The sequence below is a fragment of the Taeniopygia guttata genome, chromosome 3 (assembly GCF_048771995.1).
Source record: "Taeniopygia guttata chromosome 3, bTaeGut7.mat, whole genome shotgun sequence".
NCBI lineage: Eukaryota > Metazoa > Chordata > Aves > Passeriformes > Estrildidae > Taeniopygia > Taeniopygia guttata.
Genome location: NC_133027.1, coordinates 89,848,375 through 89,871,299, shown reverse-complemented (window position 1 = coordinate 89,871,299; position 22,925 = coordinate 89,848,375). Strand labels below are relative to the sequence as shown.

The 22,925-nt window shown below is 44.4% G+C and overlaps 1 protein-coding gene across 1 annotated transcript in view; it reads right to left on the bottom strand.

The window, feature by feature from the left end:
* The window catches only part of REL (REL proto-oncogene, NF-kB subunit), a 29,726-nt gene extending 7,133 nt beyond the window's left edge, over nt 1-22,593 (bottom strand). Inside the window, exons 1-5 of the mRNA XM_072927399.1 lie at nt 22,280-22,593; nt 17,249-17,391; nt 14,474-14,622; nt 10,517-10,608; nt 498-638 (exon numbers count right to left, since the gene is read on the bottom strand). Of these exons, the coding sequence (XP_072783500.1) occupies nt 498-638; nt 10,517-10,608; nt 14,474-14,622; nt 17,249-17,391; nt 22,280-22,286 (532 nt within the window). The 5' untranslated portion in view covers nt 22,287-22,593. The remainder of the gene's footprint in view (nt 1-497; nt 639-10,516; nt 10,609-14,473; nt 14,623-17,248; nt 17,392-22,279) is intronic.
* Between the last annotated feature and the right edge of the window lie 332 nt (nt 22,594-22,925).

Here is a 22,925-nt window from a genome sequence, read left to right as displayed (position 1 = left end):
CAAAAGGCCATCAGACAGTTTCCCATGGACATATATCTCTCTTGCAAGTCCCATTCCAGAGCCCTCACAAGGCAAATGCAAGACTCCTTAAGGGCACAAACAGGTTACAGAGGACTCTCTTGGAAAGCAGATCAGCCTTGAGGCAGCCATCCATCTCATTACTATCACTTTAATCACTTGGCACATCAGGCATGGGCCTTTCCTTGCAATCATTGCTGCTGTGTGTGAACAAGGGCTGGAAAAACACCTGCATGTTGAGTCCACGAATGCCATGGACAATTGTCACTCTGGTTGGCCAACATTTCACCCTGGGATCATGTTTGAATGTATGCTCACTGTGACTTGCCAAGTGACACTCACGCACCTGACAGCCCCAAGCCACAGAAGTGACCCAGAGCTGGCACAGACCTCAGGAAGCCGGCGTTCCTCATCCCAAGCTAAAGAGAAAAACAAAAGGGAAAAGGAAAAGAAAGGCATTTGGCCAAGCTGGTACTCACTGTTGTCATAGATGGGGTTGGAAATCAGAGGAGGAAGGGCTATCGTGTAGTTGCCATGCTCGTCAGGAAGGAAGGCTTGGAAGCAGAGTCGGACGACGTTGAGGTCGTACTCATCGATGTTGTGCAGCTGCTCCTCGGGCACTGAAGAACAGACAGCACCAAGGGTCAGTCACAGAACCAGCACGAATTCTTTACCAAACTGGGGATGAGTCCACACCAGTAAAAGAGTTGGTGTAGCCCCTGGCAGCTGGAGAGGGGCTGCATGAATTAATTCCTTGCTCATAACAAATTATACTGAAGCCTTTAATGCTTTCCCTGCACCCATCAAGGTTCAACTGTCTGAGCTCTCCAACTGTTTCCTGTGCCTGGCTTCCTCACCTTGCCTACCACAACAGCTCCATGTATTTATAGTTTAAAAGTAATTTTTTCTTCTTCTTTGCACGTGATAAAATTTACAAAATTAATGTTGTTGTCCAAAAGAAATATTTTGGTACAAAGGGATCCCAGGATCTCATTAAATATTTTCTGCAGCACTGAGGGACTTTGGGTACATGGTATCATGATTTTCCTCTAGAAACTGAGATGGAAAAAGAATCAGAAGGCAATTCCTGGGGCAAGAATGAAGCTGAAACAACAGAAACCACTGCCCCACCCCACCACCACCAGTATAACAGCTCTACCTTTCAGAGCAGGGATTAGTGGAGCCACTGGGAGACAGATGTGTAACACAAGGAAAGCCTTCCTGGAAAGGATCCATTTCCTTGCATATTCCTCCCAGTGTAAACACCAGCAATGCATAACTCACACTCAGCATTTCAATTTCGTTCACTTCTTATTTTAATTACAAGACACAGGACCTGGGGTATCATTACGGAACATTTCATGTATTCCCAGCTTAATGGACAATTGTGGGAAGAGCAGCCCCCTCTGAATTTGACACTTTGCTGTAAGGTGTGACACTAAACCTTTATGTTGGCATTCAATGTTAGTAAAAATGAGAAACTGGCTTAATATCAGTTAAGTAGAAATACTGATAATTAAAATAATTGCAAGTATTCTGTTTCCCCAGACTCCTCCCAGCAGCAGGTCAGCTGTTTCACACTCCTCACAGTTACCCAAAGCCAACATGTGCCAATCCACCAGATCACCAACTCTTCATTCTCCTCCCTTCCCTTTCAAAGGGTTCTTCCATGAACAGAAGATGAAATGTGGCTACTGATTAGATTGCCTGCTCTGACCTTTAGCATTTATCACTGGCTCAGGTCTCCATCCTGCCATGAGTGGGATTCCACAATGCCCACTTGAGTGGCTTCTTCCTTTTACCTTTTGGTAAGTGTGAAATTGTAAGTGTGATGATGAGCTCAGAATACTTTCCACTGGGCATTCTGAGCCCTTCTGGGGCTCTGAATATCAATTTCTTCTGGTCTCTAGTGCAAAGGGAAATCAAGCCACCTTTCCCTTTTACAAGCCTGTGATCTGCAATATTTCAAGGCAAATATGGCAGCGAGTACAAAACTAAGCAACAACCGTGTGAGCTTCAGAGGTGCTGAGGCCCAGGGGAGTTCTGCCCGTGAGCACTTTGCAGGTTGGTGCTGACTGTGTCATCAGACACACAAAGTTTTATGCTTTAATGCACTTCATTAGTTCACCTGCTAACCTGAAAGAGGATCTTTAGGAAATAGGTTTGGAACAGATGGCTCCTCAGCCTGACCTGGATTTGGCCAACTCCGCAGCCCAGCTGCCTCTGGCTACAGCCTGATTCAGAGAACACAGAAAGAAAAGTGCATTTCCCAAAGTGCACCTTGCAGAGAGGCTAGCAGGACAGCAGCTCTAATCCATGCCCTGACATCATGGCTGGCTCCCAAGGACACTCTGACATCAGGGCTCACATTCCTGTGCTGTGTTAGCCATTGGCGACCATGTGGATCCCTGCAAAGACCTAAAGGGGTGCTCAAACCTCAAACCTCTTCACAATTAAACTAACCACAAAAATTCAAACTCTGCCTGAGTAAGCTGTCTGTAGATAGAAGCTGAGCACGAAATCTGGATCTGGCTTCTGACCCTGAATCCAAAGTGAGGACTTTCTGGCTGTGCAACCAAGGCCCTCTGTCATGCTAAAGGAGCCTCAGTCCCACCCTGTACCTTCCACAGGGAAATGTGTCTCTTCCTCAGAAACATGTAACAGCAGACTGAAGCCTAAGAGTACTCTATAAAAGCAAAAACACTCTAGATATGGAGAAAATTAGCAATGCTAGTGTTCAAATTATGTCATTTCCTATGCTATCCAAACTTGCGCAAATTCCCAATAAATCTGTTTCACACCTGACACAGGAGTGGTGTGCCAAGAATGGCAAGGGACAGAATCACAGTGTACAGCTCATTCTATTGCAGCAAAACCCACTGCTCCTGATTTGCGTGTTTATGTAAACTATTTAATAGAATTTTTAAAAATCCGTCGTTTGAAAGAGGAAGTGTTCAGTCAAGAGTGATTCCTCTTGGGCTATTTTTAACCTGACAAGAAGAACAAAACAGTGCAAAAAAAAGGAGAACAAGACAGCTGCAACTCCATCTTGTGATGATACGCTTTAAAAAAGAGAGACACCAGATTCCATGTGCATATGAAGAGGCACACAGCTTTCACCAATTTCAAAACAAGACAATCATCCAAACAAAACAAAATGTTATTTTTAACAAACATCTAATCCTGCTCCCTCTGAAGTCAATTTGAGAGCAGCCACTAACTTGGAATGGATGCTGGCTTACACCTTGGGAATATTAAAAGCAAACAAAGCTAAGGCAGACAAACATCCTGAGTAACGCCTGGAGCACGGCCGGGTGGAGGACGGTCATGTCATCCCATCTTATTCCACCAACTTCTGTGTAGAAGGACAACAGAGGGGTTAAACCTGACAAACCTGAAGTCATTAAAGTTAGGAAATGCTGCTGAAGATTTGGGGAACGCTATGTACTGGAGAGGAGGAGCAGCCACTCCATCAAGCCCTGCAAAGCTCCGCACAAGCAGGACTGAAACCGGGGGCATCACACACGTGAAATAAAAACGTCACCCCATGTGGCACCTTGGGGCCACAGGTGTGGAGAAAAAAAGACTCCAACACAACACATGAACCAAAAAAACAAAAAGGGAAGGAGTTCTCTGGTTTTGGCAAGGGTTCAACTTCCTCTTCTGACTGCTGCTTGCTGTGTGGTACCACACCTTAGAGTCTTCATCTGGATCCAGCTGAAAGAGCTGAAGCCCAACCAAAAGCCTGGGTATGTTCTTGTGATGGCGCAGTGTAATTACAAAAAAAAAGCCTTAACCTGGCAGAAATCCTTTAACTGTATTAATCTCTGCACACACGAACACCTGAAGAACTATTTGTAAGCTTTACAAGGAGCTTTCAGAAGTAACTCACAGAAATTAGAATAATATTTTTAAAATAACTAAAATTCTACAGTAAATATGGACTATGATGTCAAAAAAGTCTATAAAAATATCAGCAGCACCATGGTAAAAGAAATCCAGCCCCACTCACCAAGATTCTGGCAATAGGGTTGCAAAAGGAGTACCTGGAGTTACAGTCAAACCCAGAGAGGATTTGCTGTTCATCTGGAAAGGCGCTACAATAACCAGTAAATAATTTCATTATAGATCTGTTTACAACTCTTCTGAACAAAATTCTGGTTCCTGAACTTCACTAATTATTCTTGGAAATAATTCCCTAATCCATTGTCTGCTAAGGTGGGAAGAGACCAATACAGTCCCAGTGTGGGCAAAACATCCCACGTGAGCTGAACTGCGAACTCCTCCCGAGCTGGCTGATCCAGGCAGCTCCCAGGCATCAGGTTTGTGTTGTCCCTGTCTCCAAGATTTTGTCTCCAAAATCCAGAGATGCCCCGCTGAGATTTCACTGAATTCCACTGAGAACCTGCTGGATTTGCTTTTGTAACACAAAATTGGAGACTTTTTGGGTTCAACACACCAACATGCAAGTCCAAGTTTGGACACAAAATTAAAGATGCTGGTAATGTCAGGCCTCCTGTTTATTAATTTCTAATTATAGTTTTATAGGTTTTTTAGTATTTCAACAGCTTTTGACATTCAGCAAGGCCAATAAAATGTCATTTATATTATTAAATTAACAGGAGATTAAGGACTCTGATATTCACTCATAAGGTGATGCTTCAGGGAAAGTTAAAAGTTTTTTCTGAACATTGAAGACAAATGATCAAGGGTTTGGTTTTTTAACTGATAATGTGACACCTATCAAACAGCAGATCCCTCACACAGAGCCCATCACCCAGCTAATGATGTCAGCCTTCTGGAGTGGGCAGAGCTGGAGGCATCTCAACTTAACCTGCATGGAAACTTCCAGGGCAATGTGGAGTCAGAGAGGGGGCTCTGTGGAGAGCATAGCTCACCCTGCAAAGGGACATCCTGTGACCTTCCCCTGTCAGTGAGGGGCTGCAGGGGCACATGAGCCACATGAGATGTCAAAGAGAATGACCTTCCACAAGTTAAAACACCTCAGAGATCACACATCATTAATAATCATCACACATCCCTACATATGTGGGGAACACACATCATTAATAATCATCATGAGTTGTTTCTCTCTTACGCAGATGAGGGTTTTTAATTTAGGGATATGCTGGGAGTTCAGTTTCATTTAAGGGATGACACAGAGGTGGTTTGCCTCCAGGGTTTTGCTCCTGGAGTACAAAGATACCCCTCTTGGCCCTGATACCGACTGGGCAGTCTAACTCGGCCCATGCCAGAGGTTTTGCTGCAAAAGGTGGCTCTGCCCAACCTTTCCAGCACTGCTCAGGCTGGCTTAGCTCTCATGTGGTGAATCAGATCCAGGAACTGGTCTGGCTCAGAACTATCTTGCCAGAAGGAAAGAGGAAAAGGCTTGTTTTCAGCCAGCTGGTTCCCACGACAGGCAGCCCTGGTGGTAGGGAATTGGTGAAAGCAGAGCTTCTTCCAGAGCTGCTGCTGATTTACACCAGGCTCAGCTAGACAGGGAAATAGGCTGCAAGTCACAGGTACCTTTTGGTGCCCAGGAGGTCCATTTCAGATCCAGCTTATCCCCCCAGCCTATGTCCCTGCTGCAGCCATAGCTGGGCTGGTGCAGCATTTTACTAACACTTCCCGAGGGGTAGGATCATGAAATGGTCTGGGTTGGAAAGGACCTTAAAGCTCATCCAGATCCACCCCCTGCCATGGACAGGGACAGCTTCCACTATCCCAGGATGCTCCAAGCCTCATCCAACCTGGCCTTAGACACTTCCAGGGATGGGGCATCCACAGCTTCTCTGGGAAACCTGTGCAAGGGCCTCACCACTATTAAAGAATTTCCTTTGTATATCCAACCTGAATTTCTGTCCTTTCTATTTGAACCCACTATTCCTTGTCCTATTGCTACAGTCCCTGATGAAGAGTCCTGGTGAAGCTAGGAACAAGGGGAAGGAATGACTGTGGCAGCACTGTGTTCATTCTCCCAATACACCCACATCTGTTTTATTCCACTGAGATCCACAAAAAGGTAATTTTCAATCAGTTCTGCAGGAAAAAGAGAAACTTTTATGTGCACCTTGAAACAGAATGTGCATCAGCAACATCTATTTTTCAAAAAGCAAAAACTCAGGGAGTTGATGAGTGCAAACGACTAAAATTCAGATGACATTCTACAGTCAGGAAATGCCCAAACTTCTAGGGACACATTTCCCCAGTTTACAGAAGAAAGAAATGAAGGGGAGGCGAATGGCCTGGTCAAGGGAAGAACTGGAAATACAATTAAAACTTTCAAAACTCAGCACTTGTTTTGCCTAGACAATGTTTCTCTGGCTTCCTTTCCTGTTTTAAGTTCAACGTGAAAAAAGGTAAAGTTGGAACAGAGTTAAACGAGTGTATCCATCAGCCTCTGTACATTCCCAGTATCTTTCTTTAGCAGTTTGTTTCTATCATAAAAAAAATAAAGAAGTCAGCATTTTTGTCTTGCAACTTGGTAATTTTTCTTTTTTAACAATTTGAAAGCAGGCTGTCCTTTATATCAACACATGCATTTTGGAATAAACTGAAAGGAGCATTTGCATGAGACCAGAGGAAAAAAGAGCTTCCCAAAGCTAAGAGCTAGAGCCATGCCATGATCAGGACATGCAGCTTCTCTGGAGTGGGTTTGCTCTGTGCCCCTTCAAAAGCCGATGACTCTCACTACTAGGATTTTACACTTCAGGATTTAACTGGGGGGTTGCACATTTGTTTTAATACAAGAAAAGAGACTTAAAGTTTCTCGGGATATCCAAGGAGATCATTACAGTGGACACCTTCAACCCATTCCCATGAGCTGCTCATGCAATCCATGGAGCCAGCACAGGTGGAGAGGGGGATCCCGGGGATGCCGCAGGAGAGCGGCATCAAAGGAGAGGGGGTTTCTCATGGAAGCAGTGCCGGAGGAAGCTGCGGCAGGGAACGGCGTGGGCAGGACGAGCGCAGCGGGGGCGTCACGGCACAGACGGTGATGAGCGCGGAGCCGCCGCGGGGTCAGCTGCTTGCGGGCGGAAAGGGGAAACGGCAAAGGAAACACTGCGGAGGCACACGCAGACGTACTTAGGTGTGGGCTGCAGGGGAGAACCTAAAAATGAACTGCATGTTCCTAAGCACAAGCAACTGCAAAGGAGCAGGAAGCTTAAGCCTGTGGCAAGCTCCAGGGAAGGTTTTCCCCGCTGATAAAAACCGCCTGGAATCTGGTGATTCTCACTCCAAGACAAGTATGGGGTTTTCATGCTGCCATGCATTTGGCTAAAAAAAGGTCAGTCCTCTGTAACACTGCATTGAGTACAGTTTTTCCATAATTTAAAGAAAACACTTAGGACTTTTCCTCATTGACAATTAACTCCAGTTGTTATTAACTCAATTGTTGTCTCTATGTCAAGTCACACCCACTCACAAAAGCTCTTAACCGAAAACTGGCTCTTCTTTTAATTTGAGTTGGCTCTACATCAGACAGTGCATGGGAAGACAAGGATATGGCACAACTCAATAGCTCCTAAAGGAAAACAAACACCATAGAAAGCAGACATGGAGCAGCTCCACTGGAGGAGTAACTCTGCTCCTTCGATGCTGTGCTATTTGTATCATCATCATCACTATGCCAAGGTGTCCCAGTTGTATGTTAGGCTGACACTGTGCCCCATTTCCCTGGAACACTCAGAGATGAGACAAAAGGGATTTCTAGAATTCTTGAGATTATTAGAGGAGAAAAATATATGGCGCATGCTTTGGGAACACCACGGATCACAACCACGGTGTGGAAACAGCAATTCCCTCCCTCTTAAACAAGGCTAACACAACAGGAACAACCTAATTGCAAGTCATCCATCCTAGCAAATGCACACAGCTCCTACAGCCTGTGCTGAACTTCACAAGGGACAAATGTTGCCAGCCAAGACTGGGAATTGACAGGGAGACAGCTTTACACAGGTACACTCGAACTACTCCGATGCTGCACCTCCAGCTGGGCACACGGCAGTGATCTGCAAACAAGTTTCAATCACCCAGCGATTCCGAGGTAGGCATCAATTGTTTAAGGTCAATACTGAACCTCTCTTCCCCAAAAGGAGGCTCAGGATAGGCAAAGCTTGTTCCAGAAGAAAGTGAGAAAGAAAAAAGAAAAGCCTACCAACACACAAGCACCCTGAAGGCTTGTTTTCCACGAAGTTTCTTTGATGACATCATACAAGAAATGAGTAACACCAACTTGCAACCTGCTTAGAGGATGCACAGCTCCAGAATGTCTCTAAACAGGGAAGTCAGATGCCTTTCTGAAGACACAGAGGTAAAACACAATGCAGGATGGATTCAGCACAGCCTGCACAATCCTGGAAAATGTACCAACACTCCTCTGACCTTAAAAAACAAACTAAACCCATACATAAAACTTTCAACCTTGTCAAGCAGTGAACATTTGCAGTGATTGCTGCTCACAAAACCCTGTTCTGATCAACTAAATAAACATGTAAAAACATTCCTGTCACTAATCCTGTTTTATTAGACCTTGGTCCCAGGCCTTTCTAGGTTCTGCTCAGCGTGGGACTGCCCTGGAGGCCATTCTCAAGTGGCTCTGCTTTGTGCTGACACGTTAACATGCGCCGAAGGGCAGTGACACAGCTGGGGATTGCCAATGGCCCCATCTCAGCAGAGCCCCAGCCCAGGAGCAGGCTGCTGCCCTGTGTGTCACCCAGGCAGGCTCTCCCCTGCTGCCAGGGCAGACATGTGGCCTCCTCCCCAGTTGGACTGGTGGAAAGCAACCCAGGATCTGCCCGGATGCTACCAAGCAAAACTTTCTGTAATCGCCTAAAATTTATTAGTGGATGTGGAGTTAAGTGCCAACAACTGTAAAAATCTACTTCCTTCTACAGAAAAGTTCCCCTTTTATTGTCTGAAATCAAGGTACAGCTGGCTGAGTCAAGGCAACATAATTCAAACCCCTAAAGTATTTAAATTGTGCTGATGAACTAAACTCTTGTCAAAATACTGTGTGCATACATTATCATAACTAGGGTATTTGTTCAGATGGGTCATCAGGGCCATCAACCTGATTCCAAACAGCTGCTCTAAAATTAAGAAAAATATCTAAGACATTTCTTACTCTGTGATAAATTCAGCATCCTTCTTTTTGTCCTAATTCAGGGACATGTATTTTTAAAGCCAGCCAGAAATCCAGCTCTCAACTCTCCATAAAGGATCTTACTTGAATATAGCAAGAATTCTGTGGGCATTATAAAACCTAGTGAAGTGTCTGGAGAATCTCCAAGCTCCTGCTTAGGGAAATACACTTAGGGAAATACATGACTACATTGACACTGGTTAGCTAATAATTTGGGGGTATTTTTGATTTTCCATTAATTCCCCCAATTGTGCCTGCATTCTGCATGTGTTGGTCCGACTGCAATTGGCTGAAATATTTTGCAGTGTGTTCCCCACCCGCTCTGTGCAGAGAACTTGGCAGTTAAATTGCTGTGAGGGCAGTTGGTTTAGCAAGTTGATCTGAAGGGAAAATCACTCTCCTTTTTTTATTTTTTGTTTTCAAGTTGGTTTTCCACTGGAGCAACTTGCTGTGGGGCCACACAGCCCCTGTGTGTGGTGGTGTGAGGAAAGTGGTGGGAGTGTGTGAGCAGGGATGGAGGGAAGAGCAGGATGATGACTCCTGAGAGCAGCCCACAGTCACATCAAACAAAACCCTGTGGGCAGCCCATCACAAGTGTGGTTCTGCAGCAGCAGGCCCTGCCTCTGACCTTGATGAGCCCAATCACAGCATCACAGGAGAGTTTGGGGTGGAAGGGACTTGAAAGATCATCTTGTTCCAACCCCTGCCATGGGCAGGGACACCTCCCACCAGACTGGGCTGCTCCAAACCAGCCTTGACACTGCAATCCTGCTGTGGATTTTAGAGCTCCCATGATGTGAAATCAAGTGAGGGGCACTTCCTAGTGGGCTATCAGCCCCATGACCTGGTCACAAGACACACAGAAAGAGAAGAGATGAGAAAGTGGCAAGTGAGATTTGTATTGGCTTAAGTTGTTGCAGAGTTATGCTAATTCAGTCTTTTGGCAGTCACTGCCAAAACTGGGGAAATTCAACTCGCAAGATACTTGTAGAAGTTTCCAGGAAAAGTTTATGCTGCTATCCCATTCCTTCTGTCCAAGCAGCAACTCAGACTGCTGCTGGGAATTACAAAAACTCAATATAAAAAGAAAAAGGGCAACTATCCAAATAGATTCATCATGTGATGACTAGGAAGAAAGACTGGGAGGGACACAGAAGGGGAAGAAAGCTTCTCAGAAAGAGATTTTTTTGGAGGAGAAAATAAAGCTCCAGAACAACAGCAAAGGCAGGACAGGACAAACAAAACCCCATCACTCTGCCAAGAGAACCAGCTGATTTACACTCACCATTGAAAGGGTTAAGATCAAACAAAACCCCATCACCTTGTCAAGAGAACCAGCTGATTTACACTCACCATTGAAAGGGTTAATTTTCTTCAAGATTCGTAAAGAAATGGATTCCTTCAGGTCTTTCTTCTTCACACACTGAATGCCCAGGTTCTGAAAACTGAAGCATATGTGGCAAGATTTCAACAACTAATAACATATTCAGTGTAGACCATTAAATATAATATTCACGTTAATTAGTGTGATAACATCCAGTGTAAGAAATGAAAAATGTACAGCCTTCTTTTGAGAAGGGTGTACAAGACTTGAAGAGCAAAGATGCTGTTTTTCCTAAAGTAAGGGCAGACACAGAAGGAAAAACACCCTAAAATAAAATTCTAAATAATTTACATTCTTAAAAGTGTTTCTATATTAAAATTTATTACTCAGCAGTAAACCTACACCAATTAAAAAGTTAGATACTCTTGGGTGATTTATAATGACAATCATTTTTGTAATCAATAAACCTGCTAATTTGCATTAGTTAAAGAATTTGCTCTCCTGCTTTTATCAGGGAATGTAAATCTTAAACAATATTACAAAGGGTTTTTTTTAAACAGGTCAAAACAGGTTTTTAAATCTGACATAGTTATGGAAAAGTTCTGAAGAGCTGCAGCTCCTCCTGATTTGCATAAAAGTGCAGGTCACCCTGATGCAGGAGGTGGGGGGAGTCCCAGGCAGGCTGACTCTTTCCCACATGGAAAAACCATGACATCATCAAAGCTGAGTGGATGTAAAGCAGGAAGTTAAAAAAAAAAAGAAAAAAAGAAATAATCTGTGTTTCATGATGTTACAATAAGCTCTGAAAATGGGTTGTGCCAGCAGCCATTTTTCTCCAGAAGTCCCAGCCATTTCCCTTCCCTTCCTTCTCTTGAAACTCCACAAACCTTCTTTGCTTCATCAAAAGAGCATCTTACTGCACCTAAAGATAGCCCTTGTTCCTGCCAAGAGTGCTTGTACACTTCTGAACAAGCCTATCCTAGCACAATGTTAAGTTTAATTTCCCTAAATTCCCCATTTCTGCACCCAACACGCTGTGTTCAGAGGTTCCCAAACCCTCTGCCATCAGGCTCCACTTCCAGAACCTCTGCTCACTAGAGGAAGGCACAAGCTTCCTTTGAAAATTGAACATGACGTGACCTAGGGGAAAATAAAACACAGAAGCATCTCATAATTCAGTGAAGCACTTTGCCTTCCTGTCGTGGCTACTGACATTCAGAATGGGACTGTACCTTGATGAGCAATCCCATTTCCACCCGCTCCTGGAGGAAGTACTTTCTTTAGGGCTTGATCACAGCACATGTTCTTTTCCCCCACTCAGAACACTTGCTGTATTCCACAGATTGTTTGAAGCACACTTCAAAGTCCACGAACAGGGGCAGTTCCTTATTATACCCCTAAACGAAGCCTCTCGTGGACAAGAGACTTTTCAGCAGCCTGAAATTGTCAGACTATCAATGTTTTCTAAGCCTGTGCTGTCACAGTGAAAGTGTGTGTTTAGCCATGCCTATGCAGAGGCTGGGTCAGAGGAGGAACTGCTGAGAGCCCCAGCAGGGCTGTGGGGTTTCACATCGATGGGCGCTGACAGAAAGCAAGTGAGATAACAAGAAGAGAGAGGGAGAAGTAGGAAGAGAGAGAAAAAAATGAAAAACATCTAAAAAAACTATGATATCATCCTTGTAGAGAGAAGAAACTAGGAAGTAAAAATTTGAGTACACAGGAAGCCCCACAAGCTCTGACTTTCCTGCTCTTGCCTTGATGTCTCGGCCAGGGAGGGCTCTGATCAAGTTTGGGCAGCAGTACAAAGATCATTACACCACAGGCAGAACAAAATGCTTGGGAACTGTAAAACATGGGGAACTTTGAACAGCAGAAAGCAGAGTAATTACTCAGAGCTGCCCAAAATCTGTGATTAATAATTCCACTTCTACTGAGGAAAAAAAAAAAAAGGCATTTTTGCTCAATTTGGGATGCTCAGCAAGAGTAAAGAGCCAGAAACACTATTGACAGAGGACATCTCCTGCTCACTAGTACTTGATGAGGCTTTTCTCCAACACAGACATGAAGAGAAGAATGTGAAGGTTGAGTCACCAGCCACAAAAAGGAAAATGACTTTAAACATCCAGATCCAATTATGGATCATACTGTTCTTTCATCTTAAAGCAACCAATGATTTGTTAAAAAAAAATGAGTGTACCGATGCTGGAAACATTTCAAAGCGAATGTGTCGAGCCTCCTCCCATCAGGACCTCCAATGTCAAACACAAAGCTCACAGTTTCACATTATCAATAAAATGAAAGCAGCCCACTTACTGTTCTGTAGGAAACTGAGAGGTTCATATCCTAAAAATATTGAGAAGAATTCATGGATGGAGCAAACAAGCACCAGTGCCTGAAGCGAAACAGAGGCATGGCATTTTGCCAAAGGACAGGATTTGATGGAAACACATAATGGAGATGAAATCACAATCTGCAAATAAATATTTGCAGAGCATCTCAGTGCTTCTTGGTGTGACATCCTGGAATGGCCCCTATAAAAGGCTCACCTTGTGCCTCCACACTGAACCTTGTGCAACCAAACGCCAAGAGGAGAAGCAATCACCAGGGTCTTCCTGCACTCAGTGATGGGAACACAGGGCCAGAAAAGGCATTAAGCAATCAGGCTTTTCTGCTTCAGATCAGCAGGCACAGAGCTGAGGGGGGAAGTGGGATGGGCCAGAACAGCAGACTTCCTTTGACCTTGGCTGAGGAAGCTTGATCTGAGAAGACTGAGGGGAAGCTGGTGAATGGATGGTCAGAGGAAGGTGCAAGGTCCTGTTAGAGTTTAGGATATTTGCAAGCCACTGTGCCCCGTGCCACTGGAACGCGCTGCAGCACATCCGTGATCCCTTGAGCCTGGGCTGGATGCTGAAGAAGCATCTCCACTGTTTATTTCACCATGAGTGAAATAAATCACCACCTTCAAAAAGCGTCTTCAGCTCTCTCCTTTAATACTGTCCTACTTCACTAAACCCACGTAAATATGGAGTAATTTCACCAACACCAACAGAATCCCATTGGCCTGAAAGCTGTGTGTAAGAGCTACTTATACACTGAAATATTTACCTGATTTTCTTCCCAGCTCAGTTATGCTTATCCCAAACCAATAGCCTACTTCCATATTTCGTACATTGTAAACTGTGAACCACAACAGCTTGCCAATTCTAAATTCCCCTCTCCAGCAATAATCACTCCATGTTTGCTGCAGCTTATTCTGCTTTTATTTTATTACACAAGGCTTGGTAAACTTAGAGGAAACAAGATCAAATACAACTGTATTTGAGATATTCTTAATAGCACTGAGTAATGTTTGTACACGTCCTGAATTTTCCTCTCTGCATCCAAAAGCAGATCCTTCCCTGGCACACTTACTCTTCAGAGCTGGGCCTGAGCAGAATCTGTATTCTCACTCAAAAACCCCCACGCCAAACAACAAGAAACAACAGTGACAGCTACTAACATTTCTAGATGTGTCACAACCACTATCTTCTAGATTACATGATACTCAGCCACTACAAACTTTCTCCAGAAAGTCCAGATATAATTTCCATGGAAGGTGTGAACTTCCCTCATCACCACGAAATACAAATTCTAATGCTGTTACCCTTTCTATTACTCATCATTTTTACATGTAGGAAAGAGTCATGCTCAAGAGTAAAATGTATTCATGAACAAGGCTAAAAAAAGTAAGTGTGAGAAAGGAAAAAAGAAGACAGATATTGGGAGAATGGTTGAAGGAAAGAAAAGGGTGACAGGCAAGAAAAAGCGCATGTGTAGTATCAAAGAGAAGGAAATACTTCCAAGGGAAGTTCCCCAAGACAGATTAGTAAACTACAGCAAAGACAGCATTGTAATTGCTCTTTCAATCATTAATATGAGTTTTAAAACACAAGATTAGCAAATCACTTGCACAATTAATCAAACTCCCAAGCAACACCATTACTCACGACAGGACTCGACGTTCTGGCCCGAACTCAGCTTCATAGTAGCCATCTTTGCAGTCTTTTCCAACCAGATCATGGGGGTGTGGCTTGTAGGGTTCATTCTTTGTTACCAACGTAGTTCTTATTTTGATTTTTCCAAAATAGTTCAGAATCTACAAAAAAATGTGGCATATTTTCAAGGTTTTAGGGATCAGTACCCTCCTGTTACAGAAAATCAATTTTATCCTGAAATCCTCTACGGAAGAAACACCAGAGCTATGCAGCTGACCATACAGAAATGCTGCCTGAAGAAGTCTACCTCCAAAGATTTTGGGAAACAAACTCATAAAAGGATGAGGATATTACTTGTGCATGGAACACTAAGTAGTGAAAGAGGATCTTAGCAGATACAGCATGACATGACACAATCCCCTCTGAAGTTGCTGGGTTTTTCCCAGCTAATTCTCAGATGAGTACTCAATCTTACATTCAGGCTGGGCAGTACCAAAGTCTCAAGCTCCTACCAGAGCTTTCACAGCAGTCATCAGCCAACTCAATGAGCCTTTCTCAGGTGCATGAAAGCAACCTCAAGCCGATGGCTACCAGTGAAGTCACCGAGTGTGGGGGAGTGTAAAAGAAAAAAAAAAAGAGGAAAAATAGTTTGGCCTAACTTGATTGACACATAATAACTTGAAAGCAAATACAAGACTTACTCAGGCACACGTTTGTGCAGACGTGAGCTTTCCTCCTCCATTTCCCCTGCCCTATAAGTAACAGTTCTTCTGTTACTAACAGAAGAACCCTAACCCTTCCCTTCCTCCTCCTAAGACTCCAAGGATCCACTATGTATCCTTTTTAGTCAACACTTCAAATCTTTAACCTGAACTGTGCTCTTTTACCTGTCATCATCTGTTTGCGTCAATCTCCAATTTGGCTCCATTCAGTCTTCACAGCAAGCCATGGTAACTTTTTACCCTTAAAATGATACTTCCACTGCTCCTTCACTTTCTTCAACCATTACATAATTTCTCCCTCATTTTACACCCAGCCCCATGAACATGAAGCCAGATCTAGAGCTGCTTTTGGTGCTCCAGTTCCCCCTTGATGTTCATCTTCATAACCACACCATGAAATTTAATCTCTTCCTGGTCCCTCTCTTCACATTTCCATCTCTAGAGGGGACTCCCCTGGAACCTAATCAGCACTAAAGCCTCCCACAGGCTCCGAGAAGGCAGGAATTCACCTAGAAATCACCTGCTATCAGTACAATCAGCTCTGTCATCAATAGTCACCTTTAAAAAGAACAAACCTGGCCAGGCTCTCATGGTCACATACCCATGTCCCGTCTCCCCTTTGGGTTCTGCCCGGCCTTCATGTGCAGCACAGTCCAAGAAAGAGGAATCAAGGCTTGATTCAGCCCATTCAACTTGTGTCCTGACACAGACTTAGGCTGAAAGTCTGTGCAAGCCTCTACTCTTGCCAACAGCCCACACAGTTCCTTGTTCAATTGGCAGAGTGATGAAAAAATTCGTCTGGCACCATCTCCATTTCCTGCATTCCCTAACCAAATCTGGCACTGTGATAGTCAAAGGGAAACCTTGTTAGTTTCTTTCCTTAGTAATTCTGACTCCAGGGCTGGACCAGCTTCCACAGTTGCTTTATGCAACAGAGACTTGCTCTGCTGCTCAACACATGACTGCCAACACTCTCCTCCTCAAACCCTCCCTCTTAAAGAGCTTTTGTACTTCAGCATAAACCATCTCATATTTGTCCCATTTCACATCTTCTCTATCTGTTAATTTCCTGCTGTGATTCCAGAGACTCCATTTTGAGCTCCATTGTTTTTTTTATGCTGGCACACTCTGCAAACACAGATACACAGCCTCTGTTCCTGGGCAGGAAGATGACAAGTGCTCTTAACTTCCCATTTAAATTTGAGTTTTCTCCCCTAATCTCAGCTCTGACTTCCTCCAAACTGAGAGCAAGGAAACACTGGCAACTTAAACATCAGAAAGGGGATCAGAAATTATTTTCTCTTACCCTACCTGTCCAGGGTTTCCTTTGTCCAACCTATGAAAGCTATTGCCCAAGTGGTTCCTCCACTCCTGCTCTACTTGTCTCTGTCTTTGTCCCCGGTTTGATCACAGCTGTCAGGGCTCCTCTGAATCCCTCCATTCTGGATTTCCCAACCCATCCTTGGTGCAACCACCCAACTCATCACCACTGCAGATGCTCTGAGGACACAGTTCCCCTTTCTGAGCTCATTTTTAAGTTCTGACTCCGCACACTTCAGGCTGGTGTCTTTTGCAGGGCCCATTCTCCCCATCACGGGTGCTTGTTTGCTTGTACAAAGCGCCTTCTTTAATGTTGTGCCCAGCAACCTTTCAAAGCCTTTCCACATTTTGTAGGTAAATTCCTTCAATGCTCTCCCAAAATTCGTGCTGCAGTCCAAAACTTAAAACCAAACCCACATCACCTAACTAAGAAAGCAGAGCAAACATGCATGCAGAGAAAGCTACTAATGAATGGCTCCCAGACCTTGAGTCTTCACTGAATCCCCTCTAGCAGCACTTTGTAAACCACCTCTGCACCTTCTCCTCTTTCTGCAAACCAAATCTTTATGTGACCAGGAGCAAGTAACTCTTTTCCCACTCTGCTGCAACTCCATTTGCGTGCCAAGGAAAGAATTCCAGAAGGTGAGATGAAAAGCATTGTATTTACTGTGCAGAGTCCAACACATAGCTACAAGCACCACGGTAATGTGGGCAATGGTAATTCCCAGATAAAAGTGTTATTTACCTGGATGGAAGGGAAGGTCTTATTGTTTTCAGTACTGTGTTCTCCTGGAATGCTGCCTGCTGATCTTCCCTCACATTTGTATCTGAAACGCATGCCCCTTTGCCTGGGTTGCTCAAATATTTCAATGTAGGGCTCAGGGCCACCTTAAAAATAAAATATTTTCAATGTTAGGACACAGTAGAGCTCAAAAAGCAGTAGAAGATGCAAGAATTAGAATTTCTAGATTTTTGATTCACATTACCATCTTTCCACTTGGTCTACCCTATCAGGAAATTGCTCTTTATTTTTATGTACATGCACATATTGAAGGTGGGGTACAAGGGAAGAGAAAAGATTTGGATAAAACACCCACGGTATCAACGCCATGGAAGTAATGAGCAAAAAAGACACCCTTCCCCAATCTCATCTAAAACTTAGCTTCTTATAACCATTGTAGAAGACATGTCTGATGAAAGAAGATTTTATACAACAAAACCCAAATAATGACTAGGGATTTCTCAAATCATTATTCAACATCTTTAGGAATAATACAGTTATAAGAATGGCTGTCCTCTCCAAGCACTGGTACTGTCAACTGCTATGTTCTCTTAAGCATCCTCTGAAAGGGAAGATGTTTGCTCAGAATTCATTGATTTAGTTCCTATCACAGTGCAGCAGAAACTATTCAAATTATGCAAAAAACCCCATGCTCCTACTGGGTGGAAGCTCACTATCACTGTGAGCTCAAAAAATACCTGCTGCTCGTATTGAATTCTATATTTTGAGCTGCCCACCTCCCATGGGGCTGGTTTCTAGTTGCAGTATCTCCCCAGACAATGAAACCTCAGAAAAGCTATTGGGCAGTTGTCAGAAGGAAGGTTTTTAGGAAACACAGAGTGATAGCTGAGAATAAGAGACAGCAGAACTCTTAAATGGGGGGGTTAGAAAGACATTAACTTAGCAAGAGCCTAAGTACTTTTCAAGTGATATTTTATTGCCAGACAGCAACAAGCTATTTCATATATCTCTCTGAAAACATCAAACAGGACAGTCAATCAAACAGTGACAACAGTGGGATGGCATGTGAAAAACAAACAACAGAGGCTAAGTAAATATTGTTGAAGTTGAATCATCACTGTGCTACACAATCAGAAGAACGTAGCTTATGGAAATGTCTACTGAGCTCTCTGTCATCTTCCTATAATAGCATCCTCCTCAAGCAAGGCTGAGCATCACAAACAAACAGGACAGACAATATCCTGTGGCACAGCACTCAAAAAAAAGTGCTTGGACTTCAACATAATAAGCAAAACAGTTATTAAGTATATTGAAAGTGCTGAAAAGGTAAAAGAACCCCTACTTCCTTTTGCCCAAGGTCTATGCTGCCTGTGAATCCACAGCACACAGATTTTGGCAAAGAGGTGGATTCCAACCCCAACTCCATAATAAAGCCTTCTCTTTTGCTGCACCTACAATGGTTTAGGCACCCCTGCCAACAAAAAGTTTGAACTTTATGCCTGGGATTTGCTGATCACAAAAGATTTCCAGTGCTGCAACAGTTCATACCCAAAGTATGACAATATTATAACCTAGGAGATAAAGTAATCAAGAGCAGCAGAGATGGGATGGATGGCAAGAACGACATCTGAGATATCACCTCAGTCTGACCCGAATGCACATTTATCTGTCACACACCTACAAGCAGGGGTGGAACTGCATCCGCCACTGTGTGAGAGCAGCTCTTATGCTGAAATGGTCTTCAACAACTGGAGCCTCTGCAAAACCTTCAAAAGCACAATGCACTTCCACTTGAGACCATGCTTGGGGTCAAAACCTTTGGGATCTGTCGTTCAGGAGTCTTTATAGATCTTTCTAATAGTCAGTCAAAATGCAATTTCCAAACTGATCACCTCCCATCAGGTAGATTTTAAATAACTTTCTGATTACCAGCCATGAGCTGTCCCATTAAATACACATTAGCCACTAGTCTAGGTGCAGTTCCTCAAGAAGATGGTCCCTTTTCTATATACTCCCAGCCCTTCATCTAACTGTCCTTTAGATGAGCTTTGCATATTTTCTCTTTCTGGAAAACAAGCAAAAGGGAAGGGGAAGGTAGGCATTGATAACAAAAAAGCCTAGAAATGACGTAAAGCTGGTTTCAGAGAGAGCAGAAGTCTGAGCTTCTCACAAAATGCTCGTGCATCTGAGAATGGCTATTTTTTCACACTTCAACTTACCTATGCAATTGCATTGATCAACACAAATACAGATATGTATCCATATACTAAATTAAAATTCTGTTTTACAAGTTCTAATGACCATATTACAGCAAAGTGCCTGCTAATCTGGCACTAATCTGGGATATTCTCATGCTTACATAGCTGCTAACCAGACATGCAGGACACCCACAGACATTGTGGGTAGCCAGAGCCTTGCTGCTCAAAACTACAAGAGCACAATCACTTGAGGTCTTTAACTCTTACTGCTTTAACCATCAATTGAGGTCTTTAACTCTTGCTGCTTTAACCAACAATTTCCCTTCACATTCTATCAACACTCGCTTGAGAGGGCTATTTTCTCACCTCTCAAGAGCCCTTTATTTTAAGACTCTGGGCTCAGTGATCTTCACAGGGCTGTGGTCGAAACAAATGTCACTGAAGGTAAACCCACCGCTAAGCAGCAGGTGTGTTTGTGGGAAACTAAAGCTCGGTGATGCGGCGGCCTCCAGAGATTAAACATTAAACTTCATTTTGTCTTGGCTGCCTCTCTCTCTATTCAAGAATCACGTTATTATCTCTGCCGTGATTATCAGTGTCATCATGTTTTGTGTAGAGAGGAAACACACAGCAGTGTTTGTGAGAATGAGACGTATTACCAGCACTCTGCAGCCATGTGTCCGGTGTTCCCTATTTCCGTAAATCAGCAATGTGCTTGTGAAGTGGCACAGCTTAACTATGTCACAATCTGCTCTCTCTCACACACACACACAGAGTCTGTTAGCTCCCACACAGTCACTACAGACCTGCCCTCCTCAGGTCTCGCTTTGTGTGTCAAACAAATGTGAGATACACCAAAAGCCAAACTCTCACTAATTCTAGAAGAGAAACACACAGCTATTCCTATTTATTACCTGCCTGCCCACAACTACTCCATAACGCATTTGAAATGGAAGAAAAAAAAAATCTAGCTAATCCTACATCTAAGTTCTTAAGAGTTTAATTTGTCTTTGTAATTAATTCTAATTGCCTATACACATGCTAGCAATAGAAATATTGTGCTACACATTATAACCTGCCTGTCATTCTTTTTGTTATTGAATTGCTTTTCCCCCTCCTGCTCTGAATACAACACTGAATAATTTTAAAGAGAATATAGGAGATCAAGTCTCCTAATTCTATATGCAAGGAAAGGAGGCAAAAGCAATGACAGCTCCAAGAGTTCAGCAAGGAAAAGAGGTAGAAGCAGCGACAGCTGTAAGAGTTCAGCTACTTTGCTCATTCAAGAACTGAAAGGTGTTTTATTCTCACATTTTGAGCAATACAAAGAGGAACAAAAGGACAATCCCTAAAACTCAGAACAGATTTCCATCAGACCTCTCCATGACAAGAAACCTGTGACAATTTGAAGTTTAACACAGCCGGTGCCATGGGGGAGGAAGTGTGACATGCTGCCACCAAGCAAAGTGACAGCCCGATCAAGAGTTCTGTCTCGTTCCTTTGCTCCAAACAAGCAGGCTCTGGAGGAGCTGCCAATTTTGTCATTTTCTTGCACGGCCAGGAGTGCCCGGTGAACAGACTCTCCATCAACATCTGCGTGTGAAAGCAGAGCAGCTGTGGGTCTTTGTGGAAGATGTGAAAGTATCACCCGAAACCCTCCGGCCCGAGGTGTCTGCAATGAGACACAGATGGGAGGAGCATCGCTCTTTAACTCTGATGTCACTGCTCTGAACAAATCCCTGGTGGCACAAAGTCTGTCAATTCTAAAAAGCAAGAATCTGTCCACTTGTAACCTTCTGCAGCACCTCAGGCAAAGCGGGAGGATGGCGAAAGCCTTGTTACAGCACACCCCAGTTTAAGCGAAAGCAACTGGAAACATAACACGATTTGATTTGAAAAAGCAGTAATCTACCTACGGCTCCATAAACCGCCCAAATTCTAACAGAGACCAAACAACGCTCACGAACTTCCTCTTTACACTATCGTGTTACATTACAAAACGGCAACCAAAAGAAAAAAAAACCTACAAACGCTAGCTAGTACCAGGAAGTTCTAAACTTCGCCCGCTGAAAAAATTCCTTATCTGGTTCCTAATTACACTAAAAATACATAAAGACACGAAGAAAAAAAAAAACCCGAAACTGCTCTCTCCTGCTTAATTGTTGGCACTTTAAAATACATCATAACATTTAAAGCACAAGTCCAGCTGTTTTCTCTCCATGTTGATAATTAGCACATACCTATATATTTATCAGGAGTGAAAGCTCATACCTTGCTAAGTGAGAACAGAACACACACTCGTGTTCTGAAAAGCAGCTTTGCCTAGAAATACTATTCTAATTAGTACAGCCGAGTTTTAAATTTAAGGTTTTTTTAACCCTAAGGAAGATACCAGAGAGACGCCTCCCGAAAGGATGACAAACTCGGTTTAATTTAGCCTCTAGAAACTTAATTGTGCATTTTGTTGTAATGACTCAAAGCACGATTCCTTATCTGCATTACTTTGCATTTGTGCCATCACTATTTCTCACAGCCGAGTTCCGATGAGAACGGGACCCTGATGAGCACGACCCAACCTTCAGCCTCTTGCCTCCATCCCAGACAGAGACCCGCGCACTTATTTAACAAATAAACGCTCCCGCTCCACAATTTTAAGACCTAAGAAATCCATTTGAAATCGAACAGCCGCGTAAGATCCCGTAGCGACTCATCCGAACAACCCATCGCCGCTTCAGCCTCGCAGTGTAAACACCCGACGACCAGCCGAGGAGGGCGGAGAGTGCTCGGAGCCCCCCGGGGCCGCCGCCCGCGCCCCCCGCCCGGCCCCGCCGCTCACCGGCCATGCTGACAGCTCCGCTCCGGCCTCTGCGCCGCGGGGCTCCGGGCCCGGCCGCACACCTCGCAGGGACACACGGACGGCCGCGGCTGCCGGGCTCGCCGCCCTTTTCAGGGGGAATTTCCCGTGGGGCGGGCGGGCGGACGTGCGCGCTGAGCCGCGGGGCGGTGCGCGGCCGCCCCCCGCCCGCCCTCGCCCCGCCCGGCACCGGCAGACCCCGCTCCGGGACTGCGGCTCCGCGGGGAGAGCGGGCACAAGTCTGTCGTCCGGTCCTGCCCTGCCCGGTAGACAAAAGTAGGAAGGAAAAAGTTGAGCTCCTCTGCTTTCAGAGCGGGGCAGGTACAGCGAGAGCCTGCTTCATTCCGTACCCTCGCAGGGCATCGCTCCGACACCCCCGCGCTGTCAGCCTCGAGAGACCAAGCGCTCTCCTTAGCCGTCTTTTTCTCGGTTGTGTGGAGCCTGGTGGTCAGCCCAGGGAAGGGAAAGCTCCAGGGAAGACTGTACTGCAGCCTTCCAGCGCCTACCGAAGCCCCTCACGGGGTTTATAAGACCGACAAGGATAGACTTTTACCAAGGCCTGTAGCAACAGGGCAAGGAGGAATGGCTTTAAACTGACAGAGGGCAGGTTACATTAGATACCGATAAG